The sequence below is a fragment of the Oculina patagonica genome, chromosome 8, assembly GCF_052425735.1.
Source record: "Oculina patagonica isolate OP01 chromosome 8, crgOcupat, whole genome shotgun sequence".
Classification (NCBI taxonomy): Eukaryota; Metazoa; Cnidaria; class Anthozoa; order Scleractinia; family Oculinidae; genus Oculina; species Oculina patagonica.
Window position 1 is genome coordinate 31,467,376 of NC_135765.1, and position 22,078 is coordinate 31,489,453.

At 41.4% G+C, this 22,078-nt stretch overlaps 2 protein-coding genes across 2 annotated transcripts in view; one reads left to right on the forward strand and one right to left on the reverse strand.

Annotated features, from left to right (window-relative positions):
• LOC144664295 (uncharacterized) overlaps positions 1-22,078 on the forward strand; it is a 77,158-nt gene that overhangs the window by 12,351 nt on the left and 42,729 nt on the right. The window contains 16 exon segments of the mRNA XM_078525398.1: positions 5,066-5,237; positions 6,208-6,486; positions 6,969-7,097; positions 8,302-8,486; positions 8,622-8,735; positions 10,050-10,874; positions 11,523-11,831; positions 12,308-12,637; positions 13,254-13,701; positions 14,276-14,910; positions 15,377-15,533; positions 17,304-17,524; positions 17,974-18,852; positions 19,618-20,198; positions 20,661-20,904; positions 21,553-22,045. Of these exon segments, the coding sequence (XP_078381524.1) occupies positions 5,066-5,237; positions 6,208-6,486; positions 6,969-7,097; positions 8,302-8,486; positions 8,622-8,735; positions 10,050-10,874; positions 11,523-11,831; positions 12,308-12,637; positions 13,254-13,701; positions 14,276-14,910; positions 15,377-15,533; positions 17,304-17,524; positions 17,974-18,852; positions 19,618-20,198; positions 20,661-20,904; positions 21,553-22,045 (6,001 nt within the window).
• Positions 586-1,895, reverse strand: LOC144663658 (uncharacterized). Its single transcript, XM_078524667.1, has one exon. The coding sequence runs from the start codon at positions 1,532-1,534 to the stop codon at positions 974-976; it is 561 nt and encodes a 186-aa protein (XP_078380793.1). The 5' UTR covers positions 1,535-1,895; the 3' UTR covers positions 586-973.

Here is a 22,078-nt window from a genome sequence, read left to right on the forward strand (position 1 = left end):
GCATAACGTACAGCTTCTTGGGTGCTTAGCAAACCTTCCAAGTGCATGCATAACTTTACAGTGCACTGTGGAGGCCTTCAAAGGGGATGTAGCTTTGTTGCTTATTTCCAACCCACCTGTCGCCTATTAGGCAAAGAAAATGTTGTCGCTGTCGCAAATATACACCCTTTCAGTGCTAGTTTCTGTCGGTGCTCTGGAACAACTCTTCTGCACATCCTAAGGTTACTTGCTCAATTTTGAGGTAACCCATGCAGTACTCATGCAATCCCTGATAAAAATCTAAAAGGAGATCAATCTTCTGGATAAGTAGTACTGCGGAGGGATCAGGGGTTTCAATAAGTTTTGAAGTAGGCGGCAGACCCTTTTATAGTAGGCGGCTGTGACATGGAGGGGCCGTAAGGCCCCTCCCCCCTAGGGGGGTCTGGGGGCATGCCCCCCCAGAAAATTTTTAAATCTAGAGGCCCGGAAATGCCATTTCCTGCATTCTGGCATCCATTTCAGTACTAATTATTGATTAAGTAACAACAGCATTAGTGACAACTATTTTTAGTTTTTCAGGTGAAGTTTATTTTAAATAAAAGGATTACGTCACCCATAGAATACTGAATCTTGGGAATTTTTCATTATATACATTATACAGCAATGTGAAGCATTCGCAGATGCATAGCTGAAGTCCAGAAGTATAACATCAAATGAAACAGGAAAACAATGTTTACAAATAAAATGAAAGTTCATCTTGCTTTGTTGTTGTCTTACTATCGATCTATGGTCACTAGCATATTCCATTACTGATTTCCACATGTGACTTCACTTGTAAAAGCTACTAAAAACTGCTCGTTACCTAAAAAGATATTTAAATACTGCAGCATTGGATAAATAAAGAACTGCTATCCAAGGACAAGTTAGCAAGGACGAAGCAATGTAACGCTTTGCTAGACTATAACTTCAGAGTATGACGCACATAACTATAACGTTAGTCATAATCGTTGTCTGACTCAAAAGCGCTATCTGAGTCACTGTCTCCACCATCTGGTAGTTTCATCACTGCAATAGCAGCATTAACCTCAACTTGAAGCTGATCTTCCTCCTCAATCTGAACTACTTCGCTCTCAGCAATATTCTCAGGCTCTTCGTCTTCAGTTTCAGAAATCTCCACTTGAACTGCAGCATCACTGGTTGAAACTGTACAGGTGTTACGATTACCAGTTGCAGTCTTCTTGGCCAGCTTTCTTCTAGGCTTCTCCTTTAACCACTGTTGGACCGACTCCTTCACAACACCACTGCATTCCTTCACCTTTGGACCATTAATAGAAATATGCATCAGTGCCTCAAGCATATCATCTTTGATTGTGCTTCTCATCCGCGTCTTAATGCGCTTGATTGCTGAGGCGCCCCTTTCAGGCCAAGCGTTGCTTACTGGCAAAGAAAGGCACACCTCAGCAATGCGGAGCATTCCAGGAAAAAAATGCTGGTAAGTTGAACGCAGTGAGAGCATCCGCTCTAGAAGCCATTCTGTTGGGGACTTGGTAATCATGTTGTTTGTTGGCTTAGCAATTTCAGGTGGAATGTCTTCTCTTATTTGCAAAAAGTTATATTTCAACTTTTGCCATTCAGAGAGGAGTTCCTCTTTCTTTTCATTTTTCTTTTCCTCGGGCTCTTCCTGGAAGAAGTGTTCAGCCAGAATTTCCACATCTTTGACTCCGTACTCCTTAAATCCCACGTCAGATCTATTGGGAATGGCAGTGACATCAAATATGCGGAATGCAGTTAGGACAGGAAGGCTCTCGTCAAATCGGTTGTTGATGTTCTCTTGTAGAGCTTTGACATATCGATCAGTCAGGTTAGTTAGATATTGTTCCTGATGGGCCGAAGGAGAAGACAAATCACAAACTGAAAGCCTGCCGTCTGTGCAAAGATCTTTCTGAAGTGCACTTAGTGGCCTCTTCTGTTCTGACACAGTCTTAAGCGCCTCAAAAGTGTAGTTTATAGCGGGGCCTATTGCTGCAAATGACACAGAATCTGCTTGAAACACTTTACTCAGGTGAGCAAGTGGGGGAAGAACCTGGTGCAACAAATAAACAGCTGAAAGAAACTTGATATTTCCAACCTGTTGCAACAGACCAGTAGCCATTGAATCTCCATCTTCACTCAACAAGCGAAGTGTTTGAGTGAGAGGAACGAAATCATTGTAAACACCGTCTATTGCCTTCTCCATGGATAGCCATCGAGTTCTGCAAGCCTTTTTGAAAGACTTTCCTATTTTCTTACGACCTTGGGTTGACAATGAAATCTGGTTGTAATTAACAACTGCTTTTGCATAAGCAGCCGTCTTCTTTGCTGAATTATGAAATAACGACCACAACTGTATAAGTATTTTTTCCACCGTCTTAATGTAGGCAACGTCATCATTTGCATCGTTACATGCCAACGCAAGGCGATGGCAAATACAGTGCACACTCAGCAGTAATTTGGACTCTCCACGAAGCTTACAGGCAACGCCATTCCTCTTACCTGTCATTACGCTTGCTCCATCTGTTGCCAGACCTGTCAGCTTTGACACTTCCAATTTCGACTCTGCCATTTGTGTCAACACAGTTGATTTTATTGTTTCAGCATTGGCTGACTCAGAGCTTGTCAGAAGATTCTTGGTGGATAGAAATTGTGTGGTTGCCTTACTGCTGTCAGGGTCAACGTACTTAATAAAGGTGACCAGTTGCTCATTGTTGGCAATGTCACAAACTTCGTCGCAGAGGAGGGCAAAGCAACTAGCTCTTTTTACTTTTTCCAGGGTTGCATTCTTAATTACCTGTCCAAGAATGAGAAGCATTTCGCGTGTAGCACCTGCTGATCTGTGGTTAAAGAATTTCATGTCGGAAAGCCCAAGGAGCTCTGTCATTTCTAGAAGGGCTGCAAATTTTTTGTTCGCCACCTCCTCTTTCGCAAGCCAATATAATGAGAGAAATGCTGAATGGATTACATCATCCCTAGACTGATCTCTTCGTTCAATTTCCTTATGGAATACAGAAACTCTTCTTATCAGCTCTGCTTCTACTGCAGATTTGTGTTGATGTGAGTTTCCATGTTCCAAAACAGCAGTGCGCTTAAATCTTACAGAGGCTTGAACGTTAAATTTACTTGACTTGTTTTGTAAATTGATCTTGTTGTGCTTTTTGCATATAAGACAAAACATTCCAACGCCCTCCTCGTATAGGAGCCAAAAGTAGCCAGTCTTTTCACAATACGATAGAGCTGGATCAAGGAGCCACTGATGATTAAAGCAATCCTTTCCGGGCCCACGGCATTTAATCCGCTTCAATTCCTGGGAGCTTAGATTTACGCAGTTCTTTTGCGAGCAAGTGTATTTACTATGGACTATGGAAACATCATTAAACGCTTTCTCTATAAGTTCTTTCCAGTCTTGAGGAGTGTCAGACGTATTGGGGACTTTATTTGCCGGCAGTTGGCTATTTTCACTCGCACCGGTGACTGACGACGACTCAGCGGATGAAGTACTTGTTAGCTCTTTACTATTTTCACTCGCACCGGTGACTGACGACGACTCAGCGGATGAAGTACTTGTTAGCTCTTTATCGTTTAAGGCAGTACCTACGACATAAACAGGTATACTTTATGGGTCTTTATACACACGGTTTAGTAATAATAAAACTTACATGAATATAAGGCGTCCTAATTTCACGCGGTAAAATTTGCACGTGCAGCAACACTTTGCTAGCGGCGACAACACGCCGACAAGACAAGTCATTTCACAACACGCTGACAGCATGAAGTTAGTTTATACGAGCCTCGGCTCGGTCAAATTTCATTGAAGAATCGTTACTTATGAAAGTGTTTGCGGATATTAGCGAGGAAACCAAAGGGAAATCTCTTCAAAAAGGCATTTGTATTATAAAGCGATTGAAACTGCAATTTTGCCGTGTTAAAAAAATTCAGTCACTGTCCAGTGATTTTTTGCGGCGAGTTCGACGACTGGATAAAACTACGAATGGAAAAACAATGATAATAATTAAGTTTACATACCTGTTTCTGTTTCCGGTCTTGACCTTTTGTTAAGATATGCTAATATACTGCCGCCTCCCGTACGTTTTCGTCTTGGTTCCATCATCGCACATGGACCAGAACTGAAGAGCGAATGTGATCGAGGCAACTATTGACACCAGTCCCTCTCCTGTTTAATCGACGTGGGTGACTACGCAAGTAAACTATCGCGTGTTGAAATCGTTATACAGCCGTAACCTTTCAGAAATATACTAATACAGCGACAAAAAAAAAAATGGACACAGCAAAGAAAGCGTTTTTTTTTTATTCCATATTTCATATTTAACAGGTGAGAAATTGTGTGACTCGAGAAACTCAAGGAACTCGAATGAAATTTAATGTTAGTTAATGTTAGAAGGTCTTAGAAAGTAGGCGGCGATGATTTGGAAAGTAGGCGGCGAAATTCGCCGGTTGCCGGCTTCTATTGAAACCCCTGCAGGGATGTATTTTCAAATCCACTTGTAGGAAGTTGAAGAAAATTTTGAAATAGCTGCACTTTCTTTTCTCTGCATTAAACACTTGTACCATGTCACGTCAGAATGCACAGTTTAAATTACGCTGTTAAACAACATTTTCCTTTTGCTGTTTACATTAACACATTGATTAATATAAGGCAATACAGGTTGTACATAGAAACTGGCAAAGAAACATTAACTAAAGCAAGAGTCACAAAGTTGTGAAATTTTGTTAAATTTTGTTTTGTTTCTAAATCCACAAAAATCAAAGAATTATACCAACCACTACTTGATTGTTTCTGTTTCCCTACTATAATGCAGCACAGTCAACGATGTTGATAAGGCCCTGCTGCCGGCTAATTTCACCGGCTGAAAGAGAACTAAAATCCGGCTGAAATTTCACATGAAAACAAAGACTTAGGTAAACTTTAAGAGCAGCCAACAGAAACTTTAGCCACCTGGGCTTGTTGATTAGCCGGCTTAGTGTTTTCTTTGCTACATCCCTGCACAGTATTTTCTTTCAAAAAGTATTCACACAATCCATGTAACTTCAGGTACATTTAGTGATGTAGCAGCTACAGATTGTACATCTTGTCCTCCTGGTTCTGCGTGTCCAAACACATCAGACTCCACTGCCATGCACTTTTGTGCAGCTGGAACATACTCTGTTGGTGGTGCCCAGCAGTGCACAACATGTCCAGTTGCCAAGTTTTGTCCTCATACTGAGTAAGTGTTTACTAGCTAGTCATTGTTGGGTCCAGACAATCTGCAAGCCAGCAAGTCATGCGAGCCATTTTGGTTAGCCTAAATAGCACTCCGGTAAGCATAAAGTTGGCTTAGATAGCTGTGGTTAACCTTTTATTGGGATTAGAGATTTCTAGCTAGCATGGCTCGTGAGTCACACGAGTCAAGAGAGCCATTCCGGTTAGCCTAAATAGCACTCCGGTTAGAGTACAGTTAGCTTAGGTAGCTTGCTGTAAGCCTTTTATTGGGATTAGGGATTTCTGGCTCACATGGCTCGCGAGTCAAAGGATGTCATACAAACCATTCTGGTAAGCCTGAATAATACAGCACTCCAGGGTGAACCTACAGTTAGTTAAGGTAGCTTGCGGTCAGCCTTTTATTGGGATTAGGGATTTCTGGCTTGCATGGCTCGCTGGCTAGCATTGTGTCTTAACTCGTCATTATTTAATGACCATACTTAATTGATGTGTGTTACCGGTAGTGAATTTTTACATTGTTTTAGTTATTTTTAGTTATAAATTTATTTTTTGTAAAGCCTCATTGAACCAAGGGGAAATGGCACTGTAAAAATTTTATTATCGTCAATTATGTATAGAACAGTATTTCAAGCCCAATCTCAAAATGTTACCTGCATTAATTTTTTAAGGCCTGTACATTTCCCGCGCAGTAGGGTGACACTAGAACAGTGTTTTTGTATTCTAAATTTGTATGCTTAATGGTTTTAGGTAGTTTTCTTAAAACATGTTTTGTCTAAAACAGTTTTCCTCAAGGTTACCATGTAAAGGTCTGCAAGAACCTTATTAAGGGTCAGTCACATCTCAATCTTAAAAAATTAGGGTACTAGATAGATGGTGATAGAAGAAATAATTAAAGTTTCACAAAAAAAATTACTGCCACCAAAACAGCTAACAAATTGCAAACTACTTACAGTTTATTCTGTTCTTATTTGTAGCAAAGACATTGTCCTTGACTGTGAACCAGGCTATTTCTCAACTGGAGGGAAGGCTTCTTGTGATCCGTGTCCTGCTGGCTATAAATGCCCTAACGGAGATGGTAGCACAAACCAAGCCTGTCGGGATGGTGAATATGCAATAGGGGGTGCTACAGAGTGCACAGTATGCCCTAGAGGCTATGCCTGTCCAAATACCACAACTGATTACATGATCAAGTGTGATCCAGGTTTTTACGCACTGAACAGGAAAACAGAATGTACAGCCTGTAAAGCAGGATTGTAAGTGCCAAATTTCTTTTTGTTTTGTTGACAGGGCTGTAGGCAGGGGAAGTGCGATGGGTGCATCCGCACTAGCCTGCGAACAGGCTTTCCGAGAGATTTCTGGAAAGCGCTCAGATGGCGCGTAGCGCTGACGATGAGGTGCGAAGCGCCATCCATTTTTGCCCCGCCGGCCGAGCGCTCTCCAGATAGCCTGTTCGCAGGCTACATTCACACCACCCCATGGGCCACAAAGGGCCATCTAATAGGGGAGTGAGTGTTAAAATGACTCTCAGAATGCAGGAAATGTGCCTTCAATAACTTAATGTTTCAAATGGGGAATATCTCTCATTTGGTGGTATAATTCCTGGAAATGTGGAAGGGCAGGCATCCAGGCTGTCAATATCTGATGATATCTGATATATTATCATATTTAAACAACCATTGAAAAGAAATAATTGACTGTTGAAATTGAAATTAACTGATACAATATTATCTTTCAGCTATTGCCCTTATACTGATAAAAAACAAGAGATTCCATGTGATCTGGGCTATTATTCCACTGGGAATGCATCATCTTGTGAAATGTGCCCCCCTGGTTATGAGTGTCCATTTCAAGATCAAGCCGTCAGGTAGGAAGAAAACTATTCCTCTGATATAAAATTTTTCACTAGTGACACATGGACAAGTGTAAACACAAGAGCAAGCATAAGTAGTTTATGCCAAGTGAAAACAAATGTTGACATAAGCATTATTATAAGCACAAGCACAAGACATTTAATTACTAGTTACAAGGCTCAAATCCACAGAGAATGTGGAATGAGTGTTTTAATTGGGTAGACACGAGCAGACATCGAAAATTTCTTTGTGCTTATGTGGTTGTTACATGGCATAACTTGAACGCAAGGCACAGGAAAAGGACAAATTTTGTGCTTATGCTTGCATCAACGCCATTTTCATGGTGAAATAAGAGCTTTTATGCTTTCATGTCTTATGTGTTTACACTTGTGCTTGTAGAGAAACTGGTCTTAAGGAAGTTTTAGATAGTCTTACTGATTGACTGTCTAACTGTTTGTCCGCCTGTCTGACTACCCAACTGTCTGCATCTATAGGGTGTATGGCCTCTCCCCCAATGGCTTTTTTTAGGGGCAATGTCAGCAATACAGTAAAAACCCGCGTGTAAGAACCTGCTTTTTTAGAGTTTGGCAAAACAGGTTCTTATATTTTGGGGTACTTACTGGCATTTTTTAGCTTCCCTGTGCAATTCTTGATCTCTAAAGACATCCTTTTTGATAAAATACAGTTATTGTATTATAAATAAAATAGTTTAACCCCACATATAAGAACCTTTTGGGGTATTAAGGAAGCAAATTTCTGCCAGGAGGTTCTTAAATCCCTAGGTTCTTACACGCGGGTTTTTACTGTAGTGAAACATATATTGTAAATGAACATAATGTGATGAAAATTCCCAACTGGCCTGCAGAGGGCAGACCAGTTAGCTTCTGACAAGGGTAACCAAGGAGTTGAACTTGGGACTCCTAAGAACATCACCAGCAAGTGGTCAGAATCGGATTTTAAAACCACAACTTCTGGATTTCAAGTCCAGCGCCAAGCTGCCTCCCTGTCTGTCTGTCTGTCTGTCTGTCTGTCATGTCATTATTAGTTGGTCACTCGGGTCAGTCACAGCATTGCCAATATTCCCCACTCTTAGTTGATGATGCCATAAGCAAAGTTACTGTTACAGAACTTGAAATAAGGACTTGCAGAAGGAGGTGCTATTTTAGGAAGATTTTTCACTTTTCACAACAACTTTTTCCAACCCTTTTTTCCCTACAGGAATCTCTGTCCAAATGGGACGTATTCTCTAGGGGCTCAGATCAAGTGTACCCAGTGTCTCCCAGGCAGCAGGTGTCCCTCCATCACAGAAGGGCCCACTATTTGCCCACCTGGACGCTTCAGTGAACGAAATGCAGAAGACTGCCAGCTGTGTGAGGCTGGCAAGCAATGTGCTGATCCAGCATGTAAGAATTTTAATTTTGAGAGAGCAGCATTTGGATGCATGTGTGTCTTATGTTTCTTACCAAATTTGCTTGATGAATTGCTAGTGTCTTAATGGATTATTGTAATAAGTACTGAACTCTTCATGTATCTTTCAGCTCCCGAGCCTTGTCCTCCAGGGTATTATTCAAGCACTGGCTGGATACAATGTTTACCTTGTAAAAGGGGATTTAGATGTAAAGAAGGGTCAACCACAGATGGCCCACCAGAAGGTGAGTTACCATACTTTGTTCAGCAAATGTTTTTACACAGTAAGCTACATAAATTATACAAGTGATTCTTAGTGGATACCAATATTCCTTTTATGAAAAAAGCCACTCAAGTGCAAAAAACGCAAAGCAATCAGTAGAAAGGATTAAACATTAGTTTTGTCATACAATGGCCAAAGTTTGCCTACTCCAGGATCTGCATCAATTGGTTGCAATCAGAATTATACCCATCCAATGTTTTTCATCCAACCATATTGTCAATACAGCAATAAATAAGAACTTACACAAAGAAAAATCAACGAAAAGGAAACCCAGAAAACATCTGAGCTCCGGATGGGATTTGAACCCACAACTCTTTGAATCCTATCTGATTCTTTGTTGAGTAATTTCTTATTTCCAATGTTTTTAGTGCAGAATGCACTATTGTGATGGTTTGTTGGGGCTGTCGTCCGCTAACCCGCTAGTGCGCTAACGTGTAAACTTTAATAGTCAATTAATTAATTAATATCAATTAATTAATTATTCCTGTGGAGGGGGTTGGGGTGGGAGCACCTGACCATACCCCCCAAGTAAAACGTGGAGCACATCTACGTTACTTTTATATGAGGATCTCCAAGGTATATATTTGTTTCAGTAAAACCTTTGCTCTCCTTGTGGTACTACTCAACGTAATTTACACCAAACGCATGCGCAGATTAGTCTACGTTGTTTTCTGGAACTATCATGAACATCGCTTGTACTGCGTGTTTGCGGTAGGCTGCAGACTTCTTGGCGCCAAGTAAAAACTGCAAATTAATTAAATTAGATTTTGAGACTTTCACAGCGCTTTCGTAATTAGGTATGCAAAAACTTGCACCGGGATTTTCGGCGTGAACACCTGATAACCAGGAAACAAATATCCTAGCTGTACTGCGTTTTAAAAAACCTGTTGAAAAATATGTTTTTTGATTAGATTTGTTTCTTTAGTTTTTGAGAATCGTCTTTCGTGCAGTCTAAACCGTAACTTAATTAAATTAAACAAATGTCATCGATGCCGCCGTAAAACAAACAAAAAACAAAAGTTTCATGTTATCGCATTTTCAAGGAAGACAAAAGTATTTTGTTACAAACGAACAAAAGTGTCGTGTTACGGTTGCAAAGATTAGCGTAAGGAACACCTGGGAAAGTAGCCTGTGAACAGTTTTTCCGAAAGTAAAATAAAGCAAATAAACACGAACATATATAAAACATCATACTTTCAATTGTTCCATATTGCATTCTGCACTTACCAAATCATCGAGATTTTTGTTCTAACTTAGTTAATGATTGCTTTTCTAGATGTGTGCCCAGAAGGTGGCTGGTGCGATGGCCGGACTCTCTTCCCATGCCCACCAGGAACATACAACCCCTTTAATGGATCCCAATCTCAGGAAGCGTGCAAGGCCTGCCCCATGGGTTACTACTGTCAAGACAGTGGCACAGTCTCCTATCAAGGGTTTGTTTGTCCAGAAGGCCATTACTGCCCCACAGGAACAAAATTTCCCAATCAGTTCCCTTGCCCTGCAGGCACATACAACCCAAATGTTAACCAGACGGCAAGAGATGTAGCTTGTTTACCTTGCACTGCTGGGAACTACTGTGAAGCTGGATCCCGTCAACCAACTTTGTGTCCTCCTGGGTACTATTGCCCTGAAGGCACTGGCTCAAGGACACAGTTTGCTTGTCACGCTGGATTTTACAATGATGTCTTTGGACTTAAAAATTACACCGAGTGTAAGGCATGCCCTCCTGGATCATACTGCCCGGATGGTTCTTTAACTGAACCTACAGTTACACCTATTCCATGCCCACCCGGTACATACAATCCAGACTGGAATGTAGGCCACTTATTGAACTGTATTCCGTGCACAGCAGGTTACTTCTGCCCTCAGGCTGGGCAGGTCAATGCCACCTTATTCTGTTATGAAGGTTATTATTGTCCAAATGGCACAGTCGCTGGTCATCAGTTTCCCTGTCCCCCTGGTACATATGGGGACAGAGCAGGTCTGACTGTTGCAGAGGAATGTCTGACCTGCCCACAAGGGAAGTCATGTGGCTGGGGTACTGGTCTTACCAACAACAACACTTGGCAAGTTTGTCGTCAAGGACACTACTGTCCAGCAGGTGTGTATTCAAATTTGTATGTTATGGAAGGAGTGGGTGGGGAAAAGGAACCGAAACAAATCAGATGTCAAACTGGTCAGAAACCGGTATATTTTGATTTACGTAGTAATTGATTTGTGCAGAAATTTGTATGTTATGGGAGGAGTGGGTGGGGAAAAGGAACCGAAACAAATCAGATGTCAAACTGGTCAGAAACCGGTATATTTTGATTTACGTAGTAATTGATTTGTGCAGAAACTTAGATGGAGTAGTTAACAGTGAACACGGTGATATCCTGATTCCTGAAACGTGCCTAGAAGTGTGCGCGATGGCTGCCTATTTTGTGGGTCATCAGTTATCAAGACATGCAGTGGTAACATACAGTGTATGTTATGTGAATTTCAGTATCGGCTTAAAAACCGGCTTAATCCTGTCCAGGTTGTGCAATCTGTTGCCTGTTTTGGATTCCAAGCTTATCCATTTCTTTTAATCCTTTGGAGACATAATTCAATTCTTAGACCATAAACATGTACAGATATGTTACAGATTTGTAAAAATAGCATGGTCTAACAGTATGATCAAGGATCATCCACAGACACTCAGCATTGGCTGTAGAAAGCTAACCTTATTTAAAGGCTTGCTTCAGTTTTGTTTCATGTTATTCAACAGGGACAGGATCGCCAACCAAGTTCCCGTGTCTTCCTGGAACATACTCCAATAGTTCTGACTTGTTTGATGCCTCTCAATGTGACATCTGTCCTGAGAGAAAGTACTGTCCAGGTGGAGAACCAGCACCCAGAGGTGACTGTCCACCAGGGTATTACTGTCCAAGTGGCACGCGAGTGGCAGAACAGTTTCCATGTCCTAATGGCACGTACAATCCACATTATGCTAAAGCCAGTGAAGACGAGTGTCTTAACTGCACTCAGGGGCATTTCTGTGAGAAGGCAACAGTTCAACCTATGCCGTGTTCTATAGGTAAGCAGGATTTTCTTTAATTCTAAAAAGTAGAAGCTTTATAGCCAGGTGGTGAGGATTTTGAACCTGGAGTTTTATCATCGTTTCCAAGATAATCTCCTTTAACTGGCACACTGTAACCTTCATCTAATACATTAAAAATAAGAGAGCTTTAAATATGTGTCATGTGTATTGAGCACAAAGTAATATGGCTAGCCATCAGGAAGCAAGTAAAAGGGGGAAACAGATACAGCAATGGTTGAATGATAATTAAGTCCACCTACTTGACTTCTGTAGGTCGTTGTCTTTCGGTTATTAGCTATGTTTACCCCATAATGGTTCTGTTAAAAATGTTTCGTAAAGTGGTGGTTATTTCAATAAAGTCAACCAAACTAGTTGAAATTATTGGTCTTAACCAAAACTGTTTTCAAGTTTCTCCAGTGTTTAAGCAGTGATCAGTAGCAATATGTGATATTCAACATTTCTCTTTTTTGTAGGAACCTATATGCCTTTCGGCTTCAATGCAACAAGTAGTGAGGTTGTTGGCACTCCTGCTAAAGGAAAAGGTGACTGTCTTGCCTGTCTCGCTGGACACTTCTGCCTTAATGGTACAGTCACACCAGAGCCTTGTGGCAAGGGGAAATACACAAATCCAGGACAGTCAGTATGCCAGACGTGCTTGGCTGGTCGGTACTGCGACAGTGAGACCACAACGGAAACAGCTATGAATGCCACAAAACTGTGTCCAGCTGGATCGTACTGCATGGCAGGATTGTCAGATGTCAGCGAAGCAACTGATTGCAGAAAGGCACACTACTGCCCAGAAGGTCAGTGGTTGACATGTGTTTTAATATGTTTTAACAAAGAACGATCATCTTACTTCTTCTTGTATTATGAATGCTTGTCAAGCAGATAGGTGATGACCATATGACCATAAAGAAAGTCATAAACCAGAGAATTGAATAGGTCTTCAATTAATGTACTACTTAATTCTCAGTGTAATAAGAAGTGGGCGACAATCAGTAAGGAATAAAAATCATATTATTATATCTGGGCCCAAAGTACTTGCAAATTAAAAAGATACTTTCTAGAGTGATTCAAGATGTGACAAGTTCACTTTTAAATCAAAGAGTTTTGAGGATCTTTACATGGATTTAATAAGGTCTAAAACTTCCCTTGACCCAGCTTAGCCAGTACCCAAATAGATACTGGCTAAAATTCTTCATGGAACTTAACCAAATTAACAGGGGCTATCTGTGATGTATGGCATGTAGCATCCCATCCAGGGGTTGTAGCAACTCTCACGCTCACTTCATGTCACAGCGGAAGAGGTTTTAAGCTCCAACAGGGTGGTCACTCTCAAGAATCAGTATTCAGTTATCACTATTAATGTAATTTTGCAGTGATACTAATTTCTAAAGTTTTTCTGATTCTAATTTCTAGGTCACCCTGTAGAAATTCCTTGCCCAGTTGGCACATTTAACCTAAACACAAATGGAGAGAGTGTATACGACTGTGCAATGTGTACTGCTGGAAAATACTGCCTTGAACAATCCATCACTGAGACAGGCGACTGTAGTGCAGGTTTCTACTGTCCAACAAACATCACAGATGGAGTATCCAGCTTGCGTATTGGCTCCTATGGTCCTATACAGGAACCATGCCCCAAGGGAACCTTCCTTAATGAGACAGGTGGACAGTTTGTGGAGGATTGTAAAGAGTGTACTATTGGTCATTACTGTCCGATAGGATCAGAGACACCCACCATTTGTAAAACTGGTCACTACTGTCCGCCTGGGTCTGGTGACCCTCAGCCATGTCCTATTGGAACATTTAATAATCACAGTGGGGCCTACTACCTTGAGAACTGTACAGCATGTACACCTGGGTGGTAAGCATCTCCTTTGGCCGTACAACCAATTATTGCTACTCATGATGTATCTCATCAGTCTTTGTGCTTTGGAGTCTTAGTATGCTTGTCATCATAGATCTTGGTCAACTCTTGTGTATTGATGAGTCTTAAGGGTGCATGAGCAAGACAGTTTTTTGTTGAAACGTGTATTTTCTGACTGACTCATAGTTACATGTTCTTAATAAGACAATCCTAACTTATGTAAAATTGTATGACAGTTAATGTGATCAACAATAACCACCAGTTGTTGAAAAGGTGTGTTGTAGTGAAATCCATTGTAAGCACACTACTTTGAAGGTTGTTCCCTCCATTGTACAAAATAAGTGTTTATAAAGAATAATGATGCCGTACATGTACATTAGCTATAATATTATATTGATACCAGCCAACTGGAGAAGGTCCAAATCTGGGAGTTGCTAGTCAGATTTTCCCCCACCCCCAAAAAATCCCAGTCTGTTTCTTAACATACACATTTAAACTCACCCTTTTGTTTCATAGTCGTGACTGGCATGGTTTGCAATAAGCTCATCGGGTTGTTACATTTGTTAAATAGGTACTGTGATGCACAAGGTCTGTCCATCCCAAGAGCACAGTGCGACCCTGGTTATATTTGCACGGGTGGTGCGTACACTGGAACACCCACTGATGGCGTCACAGGGAGACCATGTCCTGAAGGAACATTTTGTGTTGCAGGCTCTTTTGAATTTGATTCTTGTCGTATTGGAACATATAGTAAAAGCACTGGCGGGACAAGTGACCAGGACTGTCAGTTGTGCGATCCTGGCTACTTTTGTTCTCAGAAGCAGCTTACAGCCCCAGAAGGGCCATGCGATGCTGGGTATTATTGCCCGGAAGGATCCATTTTACGCAATCAGTCAATCACTCCACCTGGGCATTTCACTCCAGTGGGATCTTCAGAGCCGCAGCCTTGTTTACCTGGTACATACCAGCCACATCAGAAGCAAAGTCACTGCCTCCCATGCGAAGAAGGATTTTATTGCCCTACAAAGAACATGACTGAAGGCACTGAGTGTGAACGTGGTTTTTACTGCCCGCCTGGCACAGACAGACAATTTGCATGCCCAGAGGGAACATTTAACAACCACACGCGTCAAGTGTACAACTCAAGCTGTTTAGGATGTCCTCCTGGGTCATACTGTAATCCAACTGCACAGAGTGTTCCTACAGGTACTGTACATGTAGATCTTATTTTGTTTACTGGGGTAGTCATGTATTTCTCTTCTAACTTTTTTGACGAAGGAACATCCCAATACACATCAAGACCTAATGCATCGAATTGTGGAATACAGTACACATAAAAATAGATCCTATGTTTGTTTCTTAGATTGTAAGTAAACATTTGAGTAGTGGCTGGTTTTATTAGAGGTTTTATCTTTTGATGCCTGTAGGAAGTCAGGAAGTCAGGCAGCTTTAATGCCTTTGTTACAGAAGTCTTGCACTTTCTGAGGGTATGATAAAGAAATGGGTTAATAATAGGATCTTGGAATGGTAAAAAATAGATATCAAATTTTTTATAGGGTCTTTATCTTACATCCAAATTTAAGGGTCTCTGCGAGTCTTTGATTTTGTAATTCATAACTGATTGTATGAGGTATTGAAGGCTGACCACTGTCTTATTGTTCTACTTCATTAGGGCCTTGTGATAAAGGATACATTTGTTTCTACAATGCGACAAGGCCAACACCAACATTTGAAATTGGAGTTTTGGAATGGGGCCAGCTGTGCTCTGCAGGGTATTACTGTCCTAGTGGTACCACACATGAAGTAGCTTGCCCAGAAGGAACATACCGGTGAGTTCAATTGGTTGGTTTTCATTTTATGCTTCACCTCTAAATATTTTATTAATACATTAATACTGATGGAGTCCTCTGAGACCTCGAGTACTTTATATGCAATATAACGAATATCAAAAATGAAAGAGCATGATGAAATATCTCTTCCTTGAACATCTGTACAAAATTTTGCTAAAGAAATCAATGTTTAACAGTAGTTTGTTCATCCAAAGGGTTCAGTGCTCCTGGCACATGTTGTCGTGTTAACACCCACACCCCGACTAACTTGAAAATAATTGTCCAGGGGCGTATCTAGCCTATAGGCCCGTAGGCCCGGGCCTACAAATTTTTTAGCCCACTCGTATCTTTAAAATGTGCTATCAAGAGAGTAATTGTGGCTGAAGCACTTTCAATATGAAATAGAAAGCAATATGCATTATAAATATTGCAACTACCCTTTCTCCATTGATCAAGTCTCTAGTAAGTCGAAATTCTTGGCTGCGTGACACTTATACTTTAAAGCATAAAAAGGTAAAAAATAAAGTTCTCGTGTTCGAGTTTAGGTGCCAATTTTACAAAATAGCGTTCCAAACGTTTCGAGCTTTTTTTAATAGCACGACGTCTTAGTTCACACCACCGACAGTAGCCAGTCTGGTCTTAACGTGGGAACTTTTCCATGCACGCACGCTCGCTGCCGCAACCTGTGATCAAATTCTCTTGACCCCGCCCTGCAGGATCCCAAATGCTTTATCAAGGATACTTTCACCTGCGAAACAACTGGCTCAGTGTATGGCATCTCTTGCCGCCGTTGTTCTACGATCTACATCGCCAAAACTAGCCGCACGCTACAGCAACGTTTCGTTGAGTGCCTCTGCAGCATCGAGGAAAATCTGCCTGGCTTTCCTGTCGCAAAGCATTTCAATACAAATGGCCACACTATTCAAGATGTACAAGTCCATAGAATCATGTTTTGTGATGGGAACAAACAACGAAAACGTCAGGAAAAGCGACTCATCTTCAATCTGTGAACATGTCAGCCGCGCTGACTGAATGTAAGTCGCAGCTTGCATTGGAACTTTAAATCTTTTTTCGTGGCCTTAGCAAATTTCTCAACGAAACAGCAACTTGACTTCCACTGATAAAGGGCTAAGCTCGAAACGTCTGGAAGGATATATTTTTAAATTGGCACTTTATACTCGAACTCGAGAACTTTATTTTACAAAGAGATAGGTATGTGTCGTCAAAGACAAGTGCGTTTATATATTTAACAATGAGTGAAAATTGCCGGACCATTCACGGCAATGAAATGCCAAAATTTAGGTGCTGCCGGATCGCACTTTTTAGGGCCTTTATCTGGAGCATAACCCCGAACCCCCCACCCCCCTCCCTCTAGAAGCGGCCAGGCCTACAACTCTTCAGAAAGCTGGCTACGCCCCTGTTGTCAGGCAGCAACAGTTAAGTATATGCTCTGGAATAACCTGCCCAGCGGCGCTATGCTCTGGAATAACCTGCTCAAATGTCTTAAAAAGGCTGTATCAGTAAATAATTTTAGGAAAACTATCAAGAAGGTAGTTGAAGTATTTATAGCTGATGTATCGGAGTCCCACCCGACAATCATGTAAAGCAGTGTTAGTTTTAGTTTCTTACTTTAGCTTAAAGTAACTGATGGTTTCCCGTGTATAAATAAAGTTTTACATTACATTACATTACATTACATTACATTACATTACATTACATTACATATATACATCATTGTAATCATCCATTGGGTCTGTTATTGTTTTGCAGCAAAGTGACTGGTGGCCAAGCTGAGGATAACTGTGACCTCTGTGATCTTGGCCATTACTGCAATGGTACAGCACGTACTGAAGTTTTTGGGCCCTGTGATCCTGGTTATTTTTGTTTACGTGGAGCTAAAATACCAAAACCTAACAATGATTCCACTGGTGGGATTTGCCCAAGAGGAAGCTTTTGTAAAGAAGGAAAGCAGCCAGAAAAATGTGCACCAGGTATTTTATAAACTATTTTCATAGTACTACTTGGTGCCTGGGAGGCCATTGTAGTTTGCTTTGGGTATTGTTAATTGCTCTTTGAATCTTTAAGAAGTTGCCAAAAATCTCGATCACCTTTTTCAGCAGGCCAATGTTTGCTTGGATGTTGATTTTTAACATGACACAGGAGAGTTAATTGCTGTAACGGCAATCCAAGAATCTGATATTGTGCGATTTACCATCTATTTATTCAACACAAATGCATTCAAAGCCATCCCTTCATTTTGTGTAAGTTGCTGGATATGCAATTTCTCAACAAGATGCAAATGACGTTGAGAGACATCCAGTGATTCTCTTTTTACTAAGCAGTGCAGATGATAGGAAGAAACTTGTACCCAATTTATATGCCATCTTGTTCATATTGAAAAGAGCTAAAGGAGTTACCTACTGTTCTTTGTTTTCTCTAGGTACCTATGCTGATGTAGAGGGGCTGGCCACATGTAAAGTTTGTAGTGCAGGTACTGAGTGCCTTACAGGAACAATCTACCCTCCACCTTGCCCTCAAGGTTACTACTGCCTTAGAGGAACAGAAAACAGTGGTGCAAAACAGGCCTGTCCCAGAGGCACCTTTGGCAATAGGACAGGGCTTAAAGCAGAGAGTGAGTGCACATACTGTTTGGCCGGCCACTATTGTGAGACTGAGGCCTTAACAAATGTAACTGGTCCTTGCGATGAGGGGTACTTCTGCTTACAAGGTGCAAAGGTATCAACACCACCAGATGACCCTGTTCATGTTCCAAAATGGTTTGGTGAATGCCCAGAAGGAGGCTTTTACTGCGAGAGAGGAGTCGCTCAGCCTACACCTTGCCCACCTGGAACTTTTGCACCTGGTATTGTCGGCAGATTGAAGTCAGTGACTGATTGCACCCAATGTACTGCTGGTTCTTTCTGTGCCGTTGGACATCAAGATGCTGTCAATGGTTCTTGCGATCCAGGCTACTTCTGTCTTGAAGGGTCTCACACACCAAGACCTAATGCATCATACGGTGGAATTTGTCCTCCTGGGTTCCACTGCCCTGCAGGCTCAGCATGGCCAGAGCCATGTGATCCAGGAACGTATAACAATGCGAGTGGTCAGGCAACATGTTTGGCTTGCCCGAGAGGTTTTTATTGCAGTGGTAATAGCACAACTCCCCAAGAGTGCCCAGCTGGCTTTTACTGTCCACGAAATACTCGCTATCCTCATGATAACCCTTGTGATGTAGGAACATTTAATAACTTGACAGGAATGTCTGCTGTTAGTGCTTGTGTGGACTGCACCGCTGGTTTTTATTGTGACAGACAAGGTAAATTAACAGCTGAAAAGATGTCAAGTACAATAACATTTCGAATTTCCAGTATTGATCAACACCTAACATATTTTAATGCCATCAATCATTTACAAGCATACAAGCAATGAAAAGGTAGAAGAGAAAGTGATGGTATCTTGCAGCACCTCAAGATCAAACTTAAAAATTAAATAAGTGTAAATTGCGAAGGCAAATTAAGGTTATGTATTTGAGAACAAATGGGTTAAATCTTAAAAAATGTGGTGAGAAATTGTTCAAATTGTTCTAGTTTCTGAAGTCCAAACAAAGTTTACCTCAAAAGACAAAAAAATGACAGATGGGAAAATGGGCCTGGGTTTCAAGCTCTGGTTATTGACCTTGTTTTGTGAACTTGGGTATGAAACGTCACTCAACTGGAATCATTGTCTTGGAATTTTGGAAATGTCAGGGGATATTTCCTAAACTAAAGAAAAAAAAATAATCAAGGTCTGCTGAAAATATCATCTGAACATTTTGCAGTGCTAAAATGTGTGGTACCTTTGCAAAACGTTCGTTTCATGCTGTAGTTATGTTCCCAATACCCACCTTTCAGGAGGCAATGGTATCAAAGAGTATGATGCTACGGCAGTCAATTTGAGTGACTTTCAATCATCACGGGCAGAACACTTGCAGTGTGTAGTAAAAAATTGCTGATGAATATTGATGTGGTAACCTGACAAAATACTAGAGGGTACAATGGTCTGCAGTACTCTTAAGTCCCACTCTGATATGTTTTGATTGCAGGTCTTTCCAATGTGACTGGTCCCTGTGACCCTGGATACTATTGTAGTGGAGCTACAACTGCAGCAAAACCTGTCACAAAGGGTGGTAAGTGTCTCAATGGAACCTACTGTCCAGAGGGAAGCTCGCAACCACTTCTGTGTCCAGAGAGAAAGTTCTGTGGAAGCGAAGCACTGCCAGCGCCATCAGGTGACTGTGCTGCTGGGTATTACTGTATTGAAGGTGCAAATACACCCAGACCCACAGACAACATCACTGGAAGTGAGTGTCCCGCAGGCTCTTACTGTGTCGCTGGGAGTGCCACTCATGTACTCTGTCCAAATGGTACCTACTCAAATACCACTCGAAATGAGAAGGTAGAAGACTGTGCTGACTGCACAAGTGGATATTACTGCGAAGGACGTGGAAATACAGAACCAACAGACAAGTGCGATCCTGGCTATTACTGTCCTCCTGGACAGAAAGTCAAAAATCCAAATGGATTTGAGTGCACTCAGGGTCACTTCTGTCCAAGAGGTTCAAAAGTTCCTCAGCGATGTGAATCTGGATTTTACCAGGAAGATACAAATCAAGAATCTTGTAAGGTATGTTTTGCTAGGTAGGCAAAGTTTGCGGATTTTGTCAAAAGGTAAGGTCTAAAAGTAGCAGACTTTAATGTTACCTGTAAAAAAAAAAAAATAAATTTCTGGAAAGACAGAAGTTACAGATTGCTTGGCATTTAATATGTGAAAATGAACGATTAGTTTTATTCAATAAACTCAACTCAACAAAATTTAAGACAATATTCATTTGCTCTTCGACCCGAACTTGAGCTTATGTATCTCCTTTTCAACACGTCATCACTCGGACCAAGTCTCCACTTGATAAATACGCAATGCGCCTAACAGTTGGAACAATATACAACCAATTTTTGTGATGAACTCTTATGTTAGGGAATCAAAATTACTACCATTCTGCTACTTACTACTGGCAGCACTAGTCGTAAAGTAATGCATGTATTTATTGCAAAACCAATGTTTATTTGTTTATTTGTTTTTACACTTTAGGTGTGCCCAGAGGGGTATTATTGTGACAACCGCTATGCCCCAGTTGTTTTCTACCAAAACAGCACCTGTCCTGCAGGGTACTATTGTCCTAATGGTACTACACATGCATATGAGTTCCCCTGCCCACTGGGGACATTCAGCAACACATCTGGTCTGTCTCACGTCACTGAATGCAGTCCATGCCCTGGCGGTTACTATTGTGATGAACTAGGACAGACAACGTACACCAAGCAATGTGATGGAGGTCAGTAGATTCTTAACAGCACTCTGGATAGTGCTAATAAAATTGAGGTATATGGGGTGGAGCTGGAGGTGATGGGCTGAATCTGGCATCCAGGCTGTTTACAGATGTTGTTTCCCTCTCAAAATGGCCACCTTTACAACCAGCAACTTACCCTGTGAGCAGAGTCGCTTAGATCTTTCCTAGATCCTCTTTTCTGACTTATCTAGGAAAGCTCAGCGTAATTCTGCTTGAAGGGTACCAACAACAGTGATTATGAGAATAACTTCTGTGTGATGGTCACAGGAACAACAACGTTTTTTCGTCAAACAGATGCACATCAGACTTGATATCTATCCTAATGCCCAGTGCATAAGCACAAAGATCATGCCTGACTCCACAAGTCCACACCATCACATTGCCTTTGTCCTCATATCCTGGTACTAAATAGCTCAGGTAATTGTGGGGGGTAATTTGCCAAATATGCCGTGGAGTAAACTGCAATGGACTCACATCCTTTCTGGGAGCACTAGAAATTCTGCAAGTTTCTTTGTGCTACTAACTGGAGTTAGGTGTCAAGTGTGTGAGCTACCAATCTTAATTGCAGTTTTAATGATGCTATGAAAGCTTTAATTCCATTCTTTTGCTTAACAAAAGTATTTTTGTCCACAGGGTATTTCTGTCGAAGTGGTGCCTCTGTCTCAACTCCTGAAGGTTTCTCAGTGAATGCAACATTGTGTCCCCCTGGCACATTCAACTACACAGATGCTGGCCCATGTCCTGCTGGCTTCTACTGCCCTGTTGGTACAGCAGAACCTGAGAAATGCCTGCCAGGCACCTTTAGTAATGAGACCAAACGTTCCTCAGTTGAACAGTGCCAGAACTGTACCGCTGGACAGTTTTGTGAAGAGTTCAACATGGTAGAACCCTCGGGACCTTGCAGAGAGGGGTACTACTGCCCCTCGGGAGCATCAAGAGCTGACTGGATTGAGTGCCCTGCTGGTGCATTTTGCATTAATGGAACTTTTGAACCCGAGTTGTGTCCTAATGGGACGTTTAGGAACATCACAAAAGGGATGTCTATTGATGACTGCTTTAACTGCACCCCTGGATATTACTGCCAAGGTGTTGGATTAACTAAAGAAACTGGACTTTGTGCAGAAAGGTATTGACCCCCCATAAATAATTTTCTATATTA

What these genes read in the sequence shown, in the direction of transcription:
- LOC144663658 (XM_078524667.1), bottom strand. Translation starts at nt 1,534, where the DNA reads ATGATTACCAAGTCCCCAACAGAATGGCTTCTAGAGCGGATGCTCTCA.